This window comes from Somniosus microcephalus, chromosome 9 (genome assembly GCF_052327205.1).
Source record: "Somniosus microcephalus isolate GS21.2 chromosome 9, FLI_Smic_1.0, whole genome shotgun sequence".
Taxonomy (NCBI): Eukaryota; Metazoa; Chordata; class Chondrichthyes; order Squaliformes; family Somniosidae; genus Somniosus; species Somniosus microcephalus.
In genome coordinates this window covers 128,432,854-128,453,914 of record NC_140995.1, presented here as the reverse complement: position 1 = coordinate 128,453,914, position 21,061 = coordinate 128,432,854, and the positions used below count along the sequence as shown (strand labels likewise).

The 21,061-nt window shown below is 46.8% G+C and overlaps 1 protein-coding gene across 8 annotated transcripts in view; it reads right to left on the bottom strand.

The window, feature by feature from the left end:
• The window catches only part of ptprk (protein tyrosine phosphatase receptor type K), a 702,201-nt gene that overhangs the window by 442,854 nt on the left and 238,286 nt on the right, over nt 1-21,061 (bottom strand). For all 8 annotated transcript variants that reach the window (XM_085997159.1, XM_085997160.1, XM_085997163.1 and 5 more), the window contains exon 4: nt 4,362-4,443. In XM_085997159.1, coding sequence (XP_085853285.1) covers nt 4,362-4,443 — 82 coding nt within the window. The remainder of the gene's footprint in view (nt 1-4,361; nt 4,444-21,061) is intronic.

Sequence of the window (21,061 nt, the reverse complement as noted above, 5' to 3'; positions counted from 1 at the left end):
TTCCTTGACCAGTATGTTCTTGGCCCAACTAGGAAGGAGGCATTGCTGGATCTGGTGCTGGGGAATGAGGTGGGCCAGGTCGACCAAGTGTCTGTGGGAGAACACTTGGAGATGACTGATCATCGTATCATGAGATTTAGATTAGCAATGGAGAGGAGCAAGGAACAATCTAGAGTAGAACTTTTAAACTGGAATAGGACTAACTTCAATGGGATGTGAAAGGATCTAGCCAGGGTAAAATGGAACCCAAGACTGACAGGAAAAACTAATGGAACAATGGGTGATCTTTAAGGAGGTGTTCCAAGTGCAGGCTAGGTACATTCCAACAAGAGGGAAGGGTAAGGGAACCAAAGCAAGGGCTCCTTGGATGACGAGGGAGATAGAGAAGATGATGAAACAAAAAGAGGGTGTATGATGCATGTCTGGTGAATTCTTCAAAAGAGAACCAGACCAAATACAATGGGGGGAATTTTCCCAGCCCTGGGGAGGTGGGGTTGGAGGCAGGACTGCCAGGACAATGGCAGAAACTGGGAGCAGTGGGTCTGCGGGGGTGAGAGGGATCGAAAAGTCCGCTGTAGAGGTGAGTGATGGATGCAAATGTGGAGAGCTAAGTATGAGAGGTGAGTGTAAAGTGTTGGAAAAAGTTTCCTTACCTTTGCTTCTTCCTGCAGGTTTCAACCCTTGGGGACCCGGAGGTGCCTCATCTCAACGGCAGAGATGACAGAATGGCTGCTGCATTCTCAGATGCAGCAGCCATCTGTTTTCTGCTGAGGAGGGGGGTTTTGGTAAACCTTCAGTACAAGGGCTCACCTTAGAACAGAGATTGTCAGTGTTTGACAGCTTCTCAAATGCTGACAATTCATCTGTCAAAAATTTTTGACAAATGAAACGTCATACGCTGACATCCTCTGTCACCAGCTTTCTCTTAATTGGCCGGTAAGCCCGCAGGGTGGGCTTAACAAGGTCAATCGAGGGAAAATAACATGGGTTGGCCAGATGTCGCTGGGGGCAGGAGTGAAAGCCGACAACCAGCAGTTCCGCCCCCAACACGCACTCATTGACAAAATCCAGCCCAATAAGTTGAGAGGGGAAGTGAAGATGAAAATAAGATTGGCAGAGAGAGAATGAGAGTAGAATGGCAGTTAACATAAAAGGGAACCCAAAAATCTTCTACCAGCATGTGAACAGTAAGCGGGTAGCAAGAGGGGAGGTGGAACATATTAGGGACAAAGGTGGTGATATACGCTTAGAGGCGCAGGGGAAGGCTAGAATACTCAATGACTACTTTGTATCGGTGTTTACTGAGGAGGGGGATGCTGACAAAATATCAGAAGTAGAAAAGGTAGAAGCAATGGAAGGGGTGAAAAGATAGAAAGGATGCACTGGAAAGGCTGGGTATGCTTAGAGTGGATAAGTCGCTTGGTCCAGATTGCTTGCATCCCAGGTTGCTAAGGGAATTGGGGGAGGAGATAGCGGAAGGGCTTGCCATAATTTTCCAATCTTCCCTAGATGCGGGGGAGGTGCCTGAGGATTGGAAAGTGGCAAATGTGACGCCATTGTTCAAGAAAGGGTGTAAGGACAATCCTAGTAACTACAGGCCGGTCAGTTTAACATCAGTAGTGGGTAAAGTTTTAGAAACAATAATCAAGGAAAAAATTAACGGGCACTTGGAGAGGTTTAAACTAATTAAGGAGATTCAACACGGATTTGTAAAAGGCAGATCGTGTTTGACTAATCTAATTGAATTTTTCAACGACGTAACAGGGAGGATTGATGAAGGGAATGCAATGGATGTTGTTTACATGGATTTTAGGAAGGCGTTTAACAAAGTACCACTGGTTAACAAAATTGAGGCTCATGAAATAGGTGGGTCAGTGGCAGCTTGGATAAGGAATTGGCTTAAGGACAGAAAACAGCGAGTTGTAGTAAATGGCTGTTTTTCAGACTGGAGGATGGTAGACAGTGGTGTTCCCCAGGGGTCAGTGATGGGGTCACTGCTTTTTTTGATATATAAATGACCTGGATATTGGAATACAGAGCAGAATTTCTAAATTTGCCGAGGACACCAAACTTGGGGGTGTGGCAAACAGTGAGGAAGATACCAATCGACTGCAACAGGACATAGAAAGGCTAGCAGAATGGGCAGATGGAATTTAATACAGAGAAGTGTGAGGTGATACATTTTGGCAGAAGGAACAGGGAGAGGCAATATACACTTAATGGCACGGTTTTAAACAGTGTACAGGGACAGAGGGACCTGGGGGTAAATGTGCATAGGTCCCTGAAGGTGGCAGGACATATTGAGTGAGTGGTTAGCAAAGCATATGGGATCTTGGGCTTCATAAATAGAGGTATTGAGTACAAAAAGAGAGAAATTATGCTGAATCTTTATAAAGCGCTGGTTAGACCACAACTGGAGTATTGCGTCCAGTTCTGGTCACCACACTTTAGGAAGGACATGAAGGCCCTTGAGAGGGTGCAGAGGAGATTTACCAGAATGGTTCCGGGGATGGGGGATCTTAGCTACAAGGACAGGTTGGAGAAGTTGGATTTGTTTTCATTAGAGCAAAGGAGGTTGAGGGGTGATTTGATAGAGGTGTACAAGATTATGATGGGGTTGGATAGGCTAGACGGGGAAAGGCTGTTCCCACTAGTTGACGGTACAAGGACACAGATTTAAGGTTTTGGGCAAGAGATACAGGGGGGTGGGGATGTGAGGGAAAACTTTTTTATGCAGCAAGTGGTGAGGACCTGGTACTCTCTGCTGACGGAAGTGGTAGAGGCGGAGAAACTCAATGTTTTCAAGGGGAGACTGGATAGGCACTTAAGGGAAATAAACTTGCAGGGCTACGGAGATAGAGTGGGGGAATGGGACTGACTGAATTGCTCCACAGAGAGCCGGCACGGACTCGATGGGCCAATGGCCTCTTTCTGTGCCATTATGACTATGACTCTCCCTCTCCTCAAAATAAATCAAGGTACCTTTGGGAGAACTTTTAAAGTTTTCTTAATGTTTGTGTGTTTTCAATTATTGTTGGCTTCAGCTTTATAATCAATTCAAATTATTAAAGCAATAGAACTTTGAATAAGTGATAGTTCAGTCTGAAAAAGGTTAAACATGTGTTAATTATGAGGCACCTGCAAGTATTACAGAAGGTGCTTCTCATAATAGCAACACACAAATAATATTGTCCAAGCAAGGATACCAACTCTGTAAAGAAAATTGCCACACTAAGAAAAATGGTGAATTATTGTTTCCTTATTACTGGCTGTTTTTTTTTAAAGGCACTATATAAATGCAATTTGTTGTTGTTGAAGGCAGCAAGAGAAGTTACTGGCTATCAATTGTTTAAACATTTTTTAATTGCACCACTCACCTTTTGCTATTGCAGACAAGAGTTCTCAATTTAATTATACTTAAATGGAATAGTTTTTCTTAACCATTGTCTTCTTTGCACTTTAGTATTTATTCCACATTTTGAACTGCATCAAAAAAGTTTAGGACCACTTTTCACAAATCAAAATGCTCAAAGTCAGCTCCACTGAAATTGTAAGAAACATCCATAATCACTTTCATTAAAATGGTGGGTTTCTTAAATTAATATATCTATTAATTTAAGCTACCAGAGTACTGCTCAGATTTTTCAAATGCAATTTTATATTTTCCAAATGATGCAGGATGGGTCAATGGATCAAACAAATTCCAGTATTGTGCTGTACTCAAGTAATGTTTTCCACTGCAGGCAATTTGTCATGCAGAGGTGGAGAATTGCCCAATACAGACTTAAGATTGGTTAATCCAGTTCAAAAACTTCAAAAGGCATTGTTATTACAATATTTTCTTCAATTTTAAAGAGTTCACAATGGAAAGTGTCCACTTTTTAAAAGAAACCAAGTTCTAAACAGACATTGAGCTTACCTAACCCTACTTAAACTATAAAGACCTGATTGGACTGCCAGAAAAGTTCTTTACAAGAATACGTCATCTCAGGAGAAGAGGGAAAAGCTGGCAGGGCTAGAGTTGGTTCACAGCATGCATATTCTTGAATCCACAGGATAATGAGCAAATTAGTAAACAAATTTAGGGAGAGTTATTGAGATGACTCATTGGTTCATTAATGGATGCACAGACTGATCATCGTTGGAGAGAGACCGGCAACAACAATTTCACAGCAAGATTAAAAGTGGTTATTTTATGACAACAACGTAACAATTTAATTTTTAACTGTCAATTTCAATGTCTATTTAATGTCCAAATTAACTCTTAGCTGGTTAGCAGAAACCTGGCTTCTAATCAAAATTTATCCTCATACTTCTCTGTTCTTTGAACCAAAAGCATAATTTAATAAATGAACACTAACCACATGGATAGCTCAGAACCTGGACGTCGTCGATGGCAATATATCCAGTTTGCTCACGAGAGACATCTGCTTCAAAAATCACCTACAAACATAAAACATTGACATTTGTTAAATTCCCATCCTATTCTGAACTGATGAATGGTTTAAAAAAAATTCCTCCCACCAATCTCTGCCCCTTCTCTCCTTGAAGTACTACTGGCGAATTGTTCAATGGGCCTCGTCCAGTGATTGATCTTTATGTATGAGCCTAGACTGGGCATTGAAATCCCATTTAAACACAACAACAACTTGTAGTAAAACGTCCCAAGGCACTTCACAGGAGTGTTATAAAACAAAATTTGACACCGAGCCACATAAGGAGATAATAGGGCAGGTGATCAAAAGCTTGGTCAAAGAGGTAGGTTTTAAGGAGTGTCTTAAAGGAGGAAGAGAGGTAGAGGCGTGGATAGGTTTAGGGAGGGAGTTCCAGAGCTTCGAGCCTTGGCAGCTGAAGGCACAGCCACCAATGGCACAGCGATTAAAATCAGGGATGCTGAAGAGACCAGGGCATCTCCTGTCCTCACTCAATGCTCACTAGATGATGATCTGGTGCAGGAATCTTGGTTAATTTCCTCCTCCCTCAGGCCAATTGAGGCACCTGGACTGGCCCCTTGCATAATTAGCTAACTCGGCACAGGAAACAAACCTGGAAGCTTCTAGTCTATATGGCTAAGTTACACAGTCTTCTTGCCAACAGCCACCTGGGGATCCCATTTGATGTCTTAGTTTTGTTTTTTCAACTCATTGGAAAGCAAAATTTATTTATTGGTCAAAGTTCAGGAAGCTGCACAATTTACTGTTTTAATATTAAGTTTACCTGCCATACAGCATTATTACATAGAGAACACATTAATCACTGGTTAAAAAGTGTATAACTATATATATTTTTTTAATGATGTGGGTATTGCTAGCATATATTACCAACCTTAGTTGCCTGAGAAGGTGGTGGTGGGCCACAAGGTTTTGTAGTAGTTTGAAACAACCTTGCTGGGTAATTACAGAACGCAGTTAAGAGTTGACCACATTGGTGGGGGACTGGAATCACTTATCGGCTAAACTGGGTAAGGATAGATTTCTTTCCCTAAAGGATATTACTGAATCAGTTAGATTTTTTACAGCTTCATGGTAACTTTTACCAATACCAGCTTTTTATTTCTAGATCTTTTAAAACTGAATTCAAATTCTCAAATTGCCATGGTGGGATTTGAACTCTCGTTCTCTGGATTATTATTCCAGGTCTCTGGATTACTAATCCAGTAACATAACTATCATATCCATAATTTTAGATGTAGATCAACTCAACAAGCAACATTTTTATGTTTACTTAATGTTACAAAAAGTGAGTGAAAATGAGTAGCAAGATTTAATTCCTCATTTTCAGCAACAGAAAGACCGTGCATATCAAGAAGTTACTCTACTACATAACATAAAAAATAGGAGCAGGAGTAAGTCATACGGCCCCTCGAGTCTGCACTGCCATTCAATAAGATCGTGGCTGATCTTCTACCTCAACTCCACTTGCCCGCCCGATCCCCATATCCCTCCATTCTTAAGTGTCCAAAAATCTATCGATCTCCGTCTTGAATATACTCAACGACGGAGCACCCACGGCCCTTGGGTACAGAATTCCAGAGATTCACAACCCTGAATGAAGACATTTCTCCTCACCTCAGCCCTAAATGGCTGTCCCCTTATCCTGAAACTATGACCCCTGGTTCTAGACTCCCCAGCCAGGGGAAACAGCCACCCAGCATTTACCCTGTCAAACCCTGTAAGAACTTAGTACATTTCAATGAGATCACTTCATTCTTCTGAACTCCAGAGAGGCCCATTATATATTGCCCTCTGAGGAGAGATCGAGTAGAATGGGCCCAATATAGGCGCATTCTACGCAATCTCTCCTCAGAGGGCAATCCCCCCATCCCAGGAATCAATCTAGTTAATCCAATTTTCCCCAAGTCAATGGAGTTGCTTTGTGTCGATCATGGACACAATATGTGTCCATAACACACAGTGACGGCAAGGTTTAATACCTCATCAGACAGCCACAGGTGCCTAAATATTAAGTTGTCACCCAAACAACACGTCTACCCTAACCAAAAGGGATAGGGTGAAGATATTTTTCAGGCATTCACCAATAATGCTAACCGGTGCACAGATTCTTGAATTTTATTGCCTAATGCCAAGTTTCCCCGAGGCAGTGGTTGAGATCTCAGGGTAGATTTTCCTCTGCTGTGTGTATGGGAAATCAATATTCCCAATGTGCAGCATAGAGAAAAAAGGGACAGAAACCCACTCACGTCAGGTCTCTACCCCGACTGTGCACCTTGCTGGAATTACTTGGGTCTCCCCCACAGGATGCAAATGGTCCTGCATTAATAGGCACAAACCCGGTGAAGAAATAAGCCATAGAACCTATTCAGAAAAAGACACCATCTTATGAAAGAATTCTGGCCTTATTAAAACAGGACAAACTGGGTTTGGAAATCTAGAAACCGAACAATAAAATAGCTGTGAAAGCATTCTGGCTATTGTGATAAGGCAGTTGTTGACCCTGAATAAATAACCTTATTGAAACAGAAGGTGCATGGCTCCGACAGGCTGAACTTTTTGGAACCAAACAATGGTTCACCCTGGATAAGGTGTTCTAATTTACACTTCGTAAAGAAGCACATAAAGAACATCTGCCCTTGTAAAGATGACATTAAGTAAGGAACACCTGCTGTCACCGTTTTTTTTTATGGTAAACTTAGAACACCTAGAGATGAGACACGAGTCTGGCTGAGCTGGCAGTAAGAATTGCAGAGGTCAGCAGAAAAATGACTAGAGATAATTAGCTTGCATCAGCAGAAAACCTTAAAGGAAATACCACTGGAAAAGGGTATAAATATTGAACTCTCAAATGGGATAGCAGACTCGCTTTAATCGGGCAAAGCAATTCTCGGCTTCAGAGGCAACTCTGTAATCTACCACTCTCTGTACTTCGGGGATCAAAGGTATTTGATTTTGGTGGATATCCTGTAGATTTTAAGAACTGTAAAACTGTGGCAAAGTTAAGATTTGAAAGTAAGGTTCTCTGATAAGATTGTAAGCTCTCTCTTTTTGGAACTGTTAATGTTGCGATTGATTCACCAACTATAAATTACATGTCGGTTCTTTAATAAATCTATATATTTTAGAATTGTCTCACATAAGACTTCCTTGTCAAAAACTCATGAACTCAATTTCTGTACACTCTTTGGTGAGGAGTTGCAGAATTCTGGGGGAGTTTTCCGGACCCTCATAATATCCAGAACGTTACAGTCTAGCTAAACTTATTAAAAGTGCTATCTGGAGGACGGTAACATTTTCAGGTTGTTCCTTTCCTTTAGGGAGAGATAGTCCGGACCTTCAGACCCAACTAAGCATCTTTAGGATTCGGCTACCTCAAACTTTAGTTGAAAGTGAACGTCTGAAAAATACGCCTAATCCAGGGTAGCCCTAAAGGGGCTAGGACTAGTAATTATCCCTTCAACCCAGTACTGGTTTTAAAATGAGGCGGGGGAGGGTATTCCCAATCTCCTGCCTCATTTGCCTATGGCTATGTTGGCTGGATGGCCAGTGAAACGCAACACCATGTCTTGCTTATAGACCCTTGCCAACCAGAGGGTCAGGAGGGGTCCTGGAGGAGGCTGAACTTAGAAAGCTACATGCATCTTTTGAATTTTAATTCCCTCTTCAGGATGTTTTGGTACAATTGGAGCTTTCTGCCTGCTTATCTGCATCAGCAGCAAGAAGGCCCAGGTTTGAAGGCCCAATATGCAGCTGCAGGTTTGAGAGGCCAATTCAAGTTCGGCAGGGACACAAAATGAACGGTAGTGGATCGACCACCCGTTATATGCCCCGACCGATTCTCCTTTCCATTCAAGTCCCGTCTTGTGCCCCCGAAGTTGAATTTTACCCCCATCATGTCCAGTGGTTTGCAAAAGTTGCCTTGCTGCAATTTTAACTTTTAAGCAAAACATCTGGCTAACAAAAAAATATTGCTCATTTAGCTTGACCCCTGGGATAACACAGTTTATGTTCCCACGCAGGACTTTCAATGTTATTCTTAACATAAATATCTTAACTCTAGCAGAATTCTTTGGGGAAATCCTAATTGTTGTCTACAGTTCAGAAAAAAAGTGTGTACTGGCTCAAAGCATGCAATTACAAATATATATCAGATATATAATTTCACAGTAATCAACTGAAAATGATTTTTCAGTGAAGCTGATTATGATGTTACTGCTTTGTGCGAACAGTACCAGAGTGCACCACCGTCAGCATCTTCATTGTCAACTACTGAGAGCACAAACACAAAACCAAAACAGAATAAACCTCTCCAAAGTTAATAGTGGTGCAAATTCAGTAAGAAAGCAAGACCAATCTGTGTTTAGCTGAAGATTACCTGTGTTTGATGTCACCCAAACTCAGGATATTAAATCAATGTCTTTTCACAGAATCACAGAAACCCCACAGTGCAGATAGAGGCCATTTCGGCCCATCGAGCCTGCACCGACACATATCCCACCCGATCCCCGTAACCCCACGTATTTTAATCCCCCTAACACTAAGGGTCAATTTATCATAGCCAATCAACCTAACTCGCACATCTTTGGACTGTGGGAGGAAACCGGAGCACCCGGAGGAAACCCACGCAAACACGGGGAGAATGTGCAAACTCCACACAGACAGTCGCCCGAGGCCGGATTCGAACCCGGGTCCCTGGCGCTGTGAGGCAACAATGCTAACCACTATGCCACCGTGCTGATCAATCATGATTAGGTATCAACTGTTTTCCATTAAACTAGGACAAAAGGGAGGGAAAATACTACATGTACTTTTCTTTAGGGTTTAATGAATTAAGGAAATTACTATTTACAAAACAACTGCTAAAGAAATATGTGGTTTATAAGGAGAAGGAAAAAGCAAGGGGGGTGGGTTATTGGCTTGCAATGTAACGGAGTCCCACCATTTGAGGTTAAGAATGTGTGACCTTTTCAAAACATTACTTTTATTTCTGTCTCAGTCCTATAGAGACTCCTCATTTTGAGTCTATCACTCTCTAGAGGCAGCTGTGCTATTGGAAGCATCAGTGACTGTGACAGGTTTAGAAACCAATTTTAGTATTCCCTACAGAGATGTCACTGATTTTCATCCCCCCACCTCCACCACCTCCCTTTTGCTTTTTCCTCCTTATAAACTACAGATTCCATTAGCAGTCGTTTTTTAAATAATTTCCTTAATTCTTTAAACCCTGAAGGAAAGTACATATAGTATTTTCCCTCCCTTTCCTCCTACTAGTTTAATGGAAAACAATTGATCCCTAATCATGATTGAAAATACATTGATTTAGTATCCTGAGTTTGGTTCATTGGTAAAACTCACCACTCACTGAAATGCCAGGTCTCCACAGGCTGGAAAAATAGCATTATTATTAATAATTTTTAAACAGGATATTTTCAATTTTTTTTTAAACTTGAGAGATCGGGAAGAGTACTAATACTTCATATTGATAGCTCTCCGTACCTGTACTTTTCTTCACCTTCAGTGGAAAGAATTTGGTGCCAATTTTCCCAAGTTGTCAAAGCTCCTATCTACATGAACTAGTCTTTCAATGAGATCATAATATGCTTGTAATATAGTGCAATCCTTTAGAAGTGGAAATTTGATTACATTTCACCATATCCTGAGCAGGCAGGCTGAACCATACTAACAGCGTGATGAAACAGTGATTCAGATAAACTCAAACTCTAATCCAAAGACCACACATTGTGATCTCCACTTCAACTTGTCATTCTGATCTTAAACGTACTGTATACTTTGCAAACAAAAAAGGCAAATTAAATTCCAAGACATCCTTTTCCAGTAGCAAAGATAAAATAAATTCATTAAAAAAAAATCTACAATTATGAGCTGGAAACACCAGTTTTTCATTGAAGTGTGAAGCAAGGATGATGGTGCTCCTAATGGGATAAGCAGCTAAAGATTTGCTGTTGAAGATTAGCAGTCAGATTTTCATTACAAGCAAGTAATTAGGAGTGGAAAGTATATCCACCTTCTTGCTGTCTGACTTTTTTGGCATGCTGCAGCTTACTTAGCCATCCAATTTCTCCCCCACATATATACACCACCCCCTCCCCACACTGATATAATGGTAATTTTTATTCGGTTTTATGATTTTCTCAAGCAGTAACTTATAAAAGGTTCAGGCTTCACCATTCTTGCTGATCGGAGCCTATGTCTGCTAGGGCTGCCAACTAGTGAGCAAATCTCCCCTGGCACAACGGTCACTGCTAGTGCAAGACAATGTATCCTCATACTGTGGCAGAGTACAACACTTCCCATTACAAATGTGTGGGTAAAGGATCCATGGGACATATGCCAATCTGAAATGGTGATGAATGATTGTACCTGGAACTCGGAAAACACCAGCAGTCTGGAAGCCACTTGACCAACACTGCACCCAAAGAAAGTCAGAATGAAACTAAAAACAACCACCCTCTACTGCTCCATAAAAGAAAATGTCCCAACAAAGCCCATCACCACATTTGTAACACTCTGGAAACCCGTGAATGAGTCAAATTCCAGACACTGCTGCCAAATTTGACTGATCCCACAACAAGAACATATTGACTATTCCAAATGACCAATATATCTTTCTATAAGTACCTATATAGATATATCTGTAATTGTGATATAAACTGTAGGGACTACATAAAATATATTTAAAAAATCAAAATGAAATTAATTAAAAATAATAAAGATTAATTTACACCATTTATAAAACTAGTTGAAAACCAGGCAACTTTAACTACAGATTTTCAACACTGAATTATACAGCAAGTGAATTACAGTCAGCAAATTATTGACACTTTCATTAGAGTTCACTGCAAGTAACAACTCCAGCCCCATCTTTTCTGATCAGTGAAAATGCTGTCTCATTTTTTTTGCACATACTATGTACTTCTATGTAAACCTATTGCAATGCGCATCTCCTTTATTGAAATATACTATAAATCAATAAATACTGTTAAGGTTAAAAGAAAATTGTGGCACAAAAGTATCCAGTAATTGGAATTGAATTAGCACAGAGGGGCTCAGAGATTGGCTAGCAATAGTAAATACTGTATGTCACTTCCATGTTCAGACAATCCAGCAAGGCAACAAAAAGCACACCAATAAGATTTATAGGGAAAAAAAAGTAGAATATAGTTACATTTATGGAAGATAAATGGAAAATGTGTGAAAACTAAATTTTGAACACATAACGATACTTATTCAAAGTGGAAAATATTTGGATGGTAATTGAGGCAACAATCACTGGGTTATTGAAAATGGAAGCACATGCCCTCATGGGGAGCGTTAATACACTAGACGGGTGAACTTTGATGGGCTGAATGCCCTTTATTTCATCCATGGCTTGTCTTATGTTCTAAATATATCACTAATACTTTTCATGGCAAATTTATAATGACCGAGGTAACCTGTTGGTGGCATAATATGCTAACTATATCACCAACAGTAAAATACCACAACCACCATAACATAGGCTGCTGCTGCAGCGTAGGCTATCAGCATGTTACTGATAACATAGACACTCCTTAAAACCTTTGGTCACCTGCCCTAATTTCTCCTTATGTGGCTCAGTGTCAAATTTTTTGTCTTTTAATACTCTGAAGCGCCTTGGGACGTTTTACTACGTTAAAGGCGCTATATAAATACAAGTTGTTGTTGTTACAGTAGAGCTGCTCATCAAAGTCTCTCCCTGTAAAATTTTTGCCCTACAGATTGCCTGTAACTTATTTGGTTGGGTGTGGGGAGGGTTGTAAAATCTGTGAGGCAGCAGCTCTGAAAGGGATGCAATCTACCATTAAAGGGCAAATAGTTAGTCATGGTAGAAAGGTGAAAGTAGACTGTTCACAATGGCACAGCTTAGACATTTGGGCAACACTGCACCCTTTCATCTGAAGAGTTGAAAGCCCTGCACCAAAGAAGGTGGCTATATTAGGGGCTGAAGATCACCCTCCAGTAAAACACAAGTGGATTTACGCAGTTCCCTTGTATCTGACTGTAAACGAAGGTGGTAGTAAATCTGCTCATCACTTGCACTCTTTTCATATGGGGCCAATCAAGCATGACACCAGCTAAACTGGATCTGCCACACCCTCTGGGAAGTATCATTTACAGAAGTGTACTCAACCATTGCCCTTTTTCACTCAAAGTTCAAATAATATCGGACAACGGAATCATCATGATGGATGTCAGTGGTCAAAGGTGGACAGTACACCTTTCTTGCATTTGGAAGTGGTGGCTGAGGAACAGTATGAGGAACAGTGTATAGAAGCTCAGATCTCTTAGGAGCCATCCAACCAGTCATTATTTTTTCCTTCTGAATAATGCAGGTCTGTGGATTGCTGCATAATGAAGGTATCATGGCTGCTTTCTGGGTAACAATGATATGCATAATGATGTTTCTATGGTCTCATACGACCTGAACATTACTAGAACATCACTTCCTGTTCATGTAGGTCATGGTCTGATATGAGGACCTCTGATGCTCAGAATGGCATCCTACATTTGAGGGGACCCTGCCACTTGATGAAAGCTCTTGTGCTCAGTCTTGCTGATGCCTCCTTTCCACAAGCAAGTAATGCAGTTGCTGCTTGATACATGCTTGCTACATATGTGCATTGCAGTCTGTCTGCGATGTGGCAATTATTCCCCACAGTGGCTTAAAGAGATCCACTAGCACTAAAGCTTTGTGCTGTCTTAACTTTCATTTCAAAGGGAAGAACTGTTACTGTTAAAAAGTTGTTTTCACATTATCCTGCAGCAGATTGTATAACTCTGATAGGCTATTGTGTGAAGTAGAGATGACGAAGATAAGTCTCCAATGATAGATCTAACTAATTGGTGAGGAGTCCATAAGCGCCATTTTTGGGGTAGTGATGGGGGCAAAGAAAATACCTCAGGTGTTGTTGTATCTGCATTTGTTGTTCCCTCAAGAAATCATCTAAATTGTACTTCACTATCAGAATCTGCAAATTCCCAAAGAAATGTCCATCCTCAGCACTCAAATTTTCAACAGCAACCAAGTATAATGAAGGGAAAAAAAATACCAATTAGGGAAAAATGGTAAGCCAACTAATGCTCAGATGAAAAAAAAATGGCAAACACCCAATCTAAGTTTGAAATCCAAATGTCCTACAATAATCTCCCTTAAGAAACCAATTTGAGCAGGCCAAGATTACTAATGTGTCCATTTCTTATTGGTGATCTCAGCACTCGAAGTATAAACCTCGGAAAACACACTGGCCCGTATTTTCCGATGCCTACAGGTGTGTATGGGCTGTGTACACACCCGTAGAGACATCGTAAATGCCAGTTTCAGGCATGCGAAGTGCATGCGCTGAAAACCGGCATTTCCGATCTGTGAAGAATCCTCTTGGCTGATCATCCGCCTGCCTTGTAGAACAGCCTCTGTGGGTGGAGAGTTCTGCTTTCCGCAGAAACTCTGCCAGCTGAAAACCCTTAGAAATCTTACACCTGGTAAAAGCAGGCGGAAGGCCTGCTTTTACCAGCATAAGGGTTTGTGCCCGGCGGTGCCGAGGCTTTTTCGAGGGCATGTTGTTGTTGGAAGAGGGAGAGCGACGAGCGAGCGAGGGGGGGGGGGGGAAAGAGAGCGAGCGAGCGAGTGGGGGGGAAGAGAGCGAGCGAGTGGGGGGGAAGAGAGCGAGCGAGTGGGGGGGAAGAGAGCGAGCGAGTGGGGGGGAAGAGAGCGAGCGAGTGGGGGGGAAGAGAGCGAGCGAGTGGGGGGGGAAGAGAGCGAGCGAGTGGGGGGGAAGAGAGCGAGCGAGTGGGGGGGAAGAGAGCGAGCGAGTGGGGGGGAAGAGAGCGAGCGAGTGGGGGGGAAGAGAGCGAGCGAGTGGGGGGGAAGAGAGCGAGCGAGTGGGGGGGAAGAGAGCGAGCGAGTGGGGGGGAAGAGAGCGAGCGAGTGGGGGGGAAGAGAGCGAGCGAGTGGGGGGGAAGAGAGCGAGCGAGTGGGGGGGAAGAGAGCGAGCGAGTGGGGGGGAAGAGAGCGAGCGAGTGGGGGGGAAGAGAGCGAGCGAGTGGGGGGGAAGAGAGCGAGCGAGTGGGGGGGAAGAGAGCGAGCGAGTGGGGGGGAAGAGAGCGAGCGAGTGGGGGGGAAGAGAGCGAGCGAGTGGGGGGGAAGAGAGCGAGCGAGTGGGGGGGAAGAGAGCGAGCGAGTGGGGGGGAAGAGAGCGAGCGAGTGGGGGGGAAGAGAGCGAGCGAGTGGGGGGGAAGAGAGCGAGCGAGTGGGGGGGAAGAGAGCGAGCGAGTGGGGGGGAAGAGAGCGAGCGAGTGGGGGGGAAGAGAGCGAGCGAGTGGGGGGGAAGAGAGCGAGCGAGTGGGGGGGAAGAGAGCGAGCGAGTGGGGGGGAAGAGAGCGAGCGAGTGGGGGGGAAGAGAGCGAGCGAGTGGGGGGGAAGAGAGCGAGCGAGTGGGGGGGAAGAGAGCGAGCGAGTGGGGGGGAAGAGAGCGAGCGAGTGGGGGGGAAGAGAGCGAGCGAGTGGGGGGGAAGAGAGCGAGCGAGTGGGGGGGAAGAGAGCGAGCGAGTGGGGGGGAAGAGAGCGAGCGAGTGGGGGGGAAGAGAGCGAGCGAGTGGGGGGGAAGAGAGCGAGCGAGTGGGGGGGAAGAGAGCGAGCGAGTGGGGGGGAAGAGAGCGAGCGAGTGGGGGGGAAGAGAGCGAGCGAGTGGGGGGGAAGAGAGCGAGCGAGTGGGGGGGAAGAGAGCGAGCGAGTGGGGGGGAAGAGAGCGAGCGAGTGGGGGGGAAGAGAGCGAGCGAGTGGGGGGGAAGAGAGCGAGCGAGTGGGGGGGAAGAGAGCGAGCGAGTGGGGGGGAAGAGAGCGAGCGAGTGGGGGGGAAGAGAGCGAGCGAGTGGGGGGGAAGAGAGCGAGCGAGTGGGGGGGAAGAGAGCGAGCGAGTGGGGGGGAAGAGAGCGAGCGAGTGGGGGGGAAGAGAGCGAGCGAGTGGGGGGGAAGAGAGCGAGCGAGTGGGGGGGAAGAGAGCGAGCGAGTGGGGGGGAAGAGAGCGAGCGAGTGGGGGGGAAGAGAGCGAGCGAGTGGGGGGGAAGAGAGCGAGCGAGTGGGGGGGAAGAGAGCGAGCGAGTGGGGGGGAAGAGAGCGAGCGAGTGGGGGGGAAGAGAGCGAGCGAGTGGGGGGGAAGAGAGCGAGCGAGTGGGGGGGAAGAGAGCGAGCGAGTGGGGGGGAAGAGAGCGAGCGAGTGGGGGGGAAGAGAGCGAGCGAGTGGGGGGGAAGAGAGCGAGCGAGTGGGGGGGAAGAGAGCGAGCGAGTGGGGGGGAAGAGAGCGAGCGAGTGGGGGGGAAGAGAGCGAGCGAGTGGGGGGGAAGAGAGCGAGCGAGTGGGGGGGAAGAGAGCGAGCGAGTGGGGGGGAAGAGAGCGAGCGAGTGGGGGGGAAGAGAGCGAGCGAGTGGGGGGGAAGAGAGCGAGCGAGTGGGGGGGAAGAGAGCGAGCGAGTGGGGGGGAAGAGAGCGAGCGAGTGGGGGGGAAGAGAGCGAGCGAGTGGGGGGGAAGAGAGCGAGCGAGTGGGGGGGAAGAGAGCGAGCGAGTGGGGGGGAAGAGAGCGAGCGAGTGGGGGGGAAGAGAGCGAGCGAGTGGGGGGGAAGAGAGCGAGCGAGTGGGGGGGAAGAGAGCGAGCGAGTGGGGGGGAAGAGAGCGAGCGAGTGGGGGGGAAGAGAGCGAGCGAGTGGGGGGGAAGAGAGCGAGCGAGTGGGGGGGAAGAGAGCGAGCGAGTGGGGGGGAAGAGAGCGAGCGAGTGGGGGGGAAGAGAGCGAGCGAGTGGGGGGGAAGAGAGCGAGCGAGTGGGGGGGAAGAGAGCGAGCGAGTGGGGGGGAAGAGAGCGAGCGAGTGGGGGGGAAGAGAGCGAGCGAGTGGGGGGGAAGAGAGCGAGCGAGTGGGGGGGAAGAGAGCGAGCGAGTGGGGGGGAAGAGAGCGAGCGAGTGGGGGGGAAGAGAGCGAGCGAGTGGGGGGGAAGAGAGCGAGCGAGTGGGGGGGAAGAGAGCGAGCGAGTGGGGGGGGGGGGAAGAGAGCGAGCGAGTGGGGGGGGGGGAAGAGAGCGAGCGAGTGGGGGGGGGGGGAAGAGAGCGAGCGAGTGGGGGGGGGGGGGAAGAGAGCGAGCGAGTGGGGGGGGGGGAAGAGAGCGAGCGAGTGGGGGGGAAGAGAGCGAGCGAGTGGGGGGGGAAGAGAGCGAGCGAGTGGGGGGGGAAGAGAGCGAGCGAGTGGGGGGGGGGGGGAAGAGAGCGAGAAAGAGGGGGGAGGGGGAGGGAGGGAGAGGGAGACGGGGAGGAGGGAGAGGGGGAGGGGGGAGGGAGAGGTGGTGGGGGGGGGGGGGGGGGGGCCTGAGACGGCCGATTGCGGCTGGCCGGGCCCGGTTGCCTTGGTAACCCTCCTCCCCTCTCCGCCTCCCGATCTCCGGGCCTGGGCCTGAGCGGCCGATTGCGGCTGGCGAGCCCGGTTGCCGGCGTAATCCTCTCCGCTCCCGAGCCCCGGTTGCCTTGGTAACCCTCCTCCCCTCTCCGCCTCCCGATCTCTGGGCCTGAGCGGCCGATTGCAGCTGGCGAGCCCGGTTGCTGGGGTAACCCTCTCCGCTCCCCCTCCCCTCCCGAGCCCCGCCCCCGAATGAACCGCCAGAAGCTTGCAGTGAGCCCAGCCAGCCTTTAGCAAGATGGCTGGCCGCTGGTTCGGAATCGGGCCCAGCAGAGGGGGGGGGGGGGGGGGTGGTGAGGGGTGGGAGGAGCTTGCCACAAAACAATTGCCTAGGGTCCAGCATGGCTGACAACAGACGCCCAGGCTTCGAGGCCTACCTGCAAAAACAGGGAAAGGTAGGAAAATTAATGAGATTAGATAAAAGATTTAGAAAGTAATTCACTTTTTTTTAAAAACAATATGTGTTTTAAAAGCAAGTTTTTTTTTTTTTTTAAAGACGCAGAAAGTGGGAGAAGAAATGAAAAGTTTGGAATCAAGATGGCGGCGACTCACCTCGGTTCAGAACGATAAGGCCCGCCCACACACGCACCGATTGGTGGACCGTCAGGTCACCGAAGCGTAGGATTGGTCAATCGTCCCGTCACTCTACTCTAGGAGGGCTCGCCCGCAAGCGCCAGGAACCCGCCCCCGCCACGCAGCGATTGGTCGACCGTCGGGTCGCTCGACCGTACGATTGGTCGACCTCAACATCACTCGATGCTTATGAGCGGATAATGAGCGGCATGTTGAACGTTTTTTGGATACCACGGGCGCAATTTTTGTCTCGCCGGAACGTAAATACGCTTATGACAGTTCTGGAATCGTAAGCTTTCTTTCGATGTAACACACGTGTAGGTACGCTCTATAACTTTCGAGTTTATACAGGACGGACGGACGGACATAGATATTTAAAAAAGGATCTTGGTGTCTGTCTGTCTGTGTCTGGACTTAACTCAAAAGTTATAGAGCGTACCTACACATATGTTATATCAAAAGAAAGCTTATGATTAGGGGAGTGTCATAGGTGTATTTACTTTTTGGTCAGACAAAAATTGTTCGGACAGTATACAAAAAATGTTCAAAAATCCGCTCAATAGCGGTTGGCCAATCATACGGGGGAATCCACTCATTAGCATTGAGTGACGTGAAGGTTGCCCAATCCTACGGGGGGAGCGCGCTGCATCACTGGGGGGCGTTTCATGGCGTGTGGGCGGGGACTAATCTTTCAAACTGCCGTTAGTGCGGGAGCGCGAAAAACCAGACAACCACACGGCGATAAACTGCGGCCATACAACAGCCAGAAAAACATCGACCGAAATAAATCCAACAGCGGAGCAGCGTCGGAGGCCCGCAGCGGGAGCTCATCAGGGCTCACTCGGGCCGGGCCTGAGACGATGCGCTGCGCGCGGGGGCTCCGGTTCACCGGAGCGGCAGGGGGCCATCCGGCCAGGCCTGAGGCGCTCCTTCCCCCCCGTCTCTCTCTCTCTCTCTCCCCCCCCCCCCCCCCAGTCTCTCTCCCTCTCCTTCCCCCTCGCTCTTTCCCTATCTCTCCTTCCCACACAGACAGACAATTATATATATATAGATAGATATATATATAGATAGATATATATATACCACCGGGCACTCCAGCTAGTTTATAATATAAAAATACTTTAAGAAAAGGTAAGTTTATTTTAGGCCCCCCAAAAATTATTTTTTTCAAGAAATTAAATTTGCTTAAAATATTTAATTTAATGTAATTTTGACTCATTTTAAAAAGTGATGGTTTTTTAAAAAATGTATTTACTGTTTTAGTGTTTTTTTTGGAGAGATCACCATTCATACTTTTGACAGGTCTATCTGTCAAAAGTATGAAGGGAGATTCCCTTCTTTCATTGGCTCGCTTGGCCTATGTGATCCCAGAGACGCTTGCGAACCGCATGCGTCCCTGGGATACGTGGGCTCTGCGCATTTCGACTGTGGAGAGGCCCAGGAGCGGAAATGTCCGGACCTCGGGAGCCCTCAATTAAGTGTGTAGATTTTTTTCCTGATAGCAGGCTTCCTGCATGCGGATGCCTCCTATCGAAAATTACAGGCCACAAGGTCTAGTAAACATCTTTTTGAGCCTCTAACAAAGCTTTTTTGGGCGCGCACACAATATCGTGCATAGCCTGAAAATTCTTCACGATAAAATGTGGTTTGGCTTGCCCCCGGCACTCAGGCCTTCAGGCCCCATTTCACAATTTGTTGGAGCCTCCAGCAAAGCTATGCTGCTGGTGCAGAACCTTGTAATAATTACTCTAGTGTAAAAAGGAATATATTTGTACATTTATCTGCACTTTGTACCTGTACAACTGTCCAGTGCCTAAGATACAATTTAAACCTTTTAATTTCTTTGGATCTACTGATGCTCTTTATGACATGATCCACAATTATCCAAAAATCATCAGTACTTTTTTAAAAATTCGTTCCAGGGATGTGGGCGTCGCTGGTAAGGCCAGCATTTATTGCTCATCCCTAATTGCCCTCGAGAAGGTGGTGGTGAGCCGCCTTCTTGTACCGCTGCACTCCGTGTGGTGAAGGTACTCCTACAGTGCTGTTAGGGAGGGAATTTAAGGATTTTAACCCAGCGACTGTGAAGGAACGGCGATATACTTCCAAGTCAGGATGGTGTGTGACTTGGAAGGGAACCTGGAGGTGGTGGTGTCCTTCTAGGTGGTAGAGGTCGTGGCTTTGGGAGGTGCTGTCGAAGAAGCCTTGGCGAGTTGCTGCAGTGGATCTTGTAGATGGTACGCACAGCAGCCACGGTGCACCGGTAGTAGAGGGAGTGAATGTTTAAGGTGGTGGATGGGGTGCAAATCAAGCGAGCTGCTTTGTCCCGGATGGTGTCGAGCTTCGAGTGTTGTTGAAGCTGCACTCATCCAGGCAAGTGGAGAGTTTTCTATTACACTCCTGACTTCTGCCTTGTAGATGGTGGAAAGGCTTTGGGGAGTCTGGAGGAGAGGCACTCACTGCAGAATACCCATCCTCTGACCTGCTCTTGTTGCAACTGTATTTATGTGGCTGGTCCAGTTAAGTTTCTGGTCAATGGTGACCCCCAGGATGTTGATGTTGGGGGATTCAGCAATGGTAATGCCGTTGAATGTCAAGGAACGGTGGTTAGACCTGCTCTTGTTGGAGATAGTCCTTGCCTGGCACTTGTGTGGCATGAATGTTACTTGCCACTTATCCGCCCAAGCCTGAATGTTGTCCGGGTCTTGCTGCATGCGGGCAGGGACTGCTTCATTATCTGAGAAGTTGCAAATGCAACTGAACACTGTGCGGTCATCAGCAAACATCCCTACTTCTGACCTTATGATGGAGGGAAGGTAATTGATGAAGCAGCTGAAGATGGTTGGGCCTAGGACACTGCCCTGCAGCAATGTTCCGGGGCTGAGATGATTGGCCTCCAACAACCACCTTTCTTTGCGCTAGGTATGACTCCAGGCAGTGGAGAGTTTTTCCCAATTCCCATGACTTCAGTTTTACGAGGGTTCTTTGATGCCACACTCAGTCAAATGCTGCCTTGATATCAAGGGCAGTCACTCTCACCTCACCTCTGGAATTCAGCTCTTTTGGCCATGTTTGGACCAAGGCTGTAATGAGGTCGGGAGCCAAGTGGTCCTGGCAGAACCCAAACTGAGCATCAGTGAGCAGGTTATTGGTGAGCAAGTGCCGCTTGATAGCACTGTCGACAACACCTTCCATCACTTTGTTGTTGATTGAGCGTAGACTGATGGGGCAGTAATTGGTTTGATTGGATTTGTCCTGTTTTTTGTGGACAGGACATACCTGGGCAGTTTTCCACATTGTCGGATAGATGCCAGTGTAGTAGCTGTACTGGAACAGCTTGACTAGAGGCGCGGCTAGTTCTGGAGCACAGGTCTTCAGCACGATAGCCGGGATGTTGTCGGGGCCCATAGCCTTTGTTGTATCCAGTGCGCTCAGCCGTTTCTTGACATCACGTGGAGTGAATCGAATTGGCTGAAGACTGGCTTCTGTGATGGTGGGGTCCTCGGGAGTAGGCCAATATGGATCATCCACTCGGCACTTCTGGCTGAAGACGGTTGCA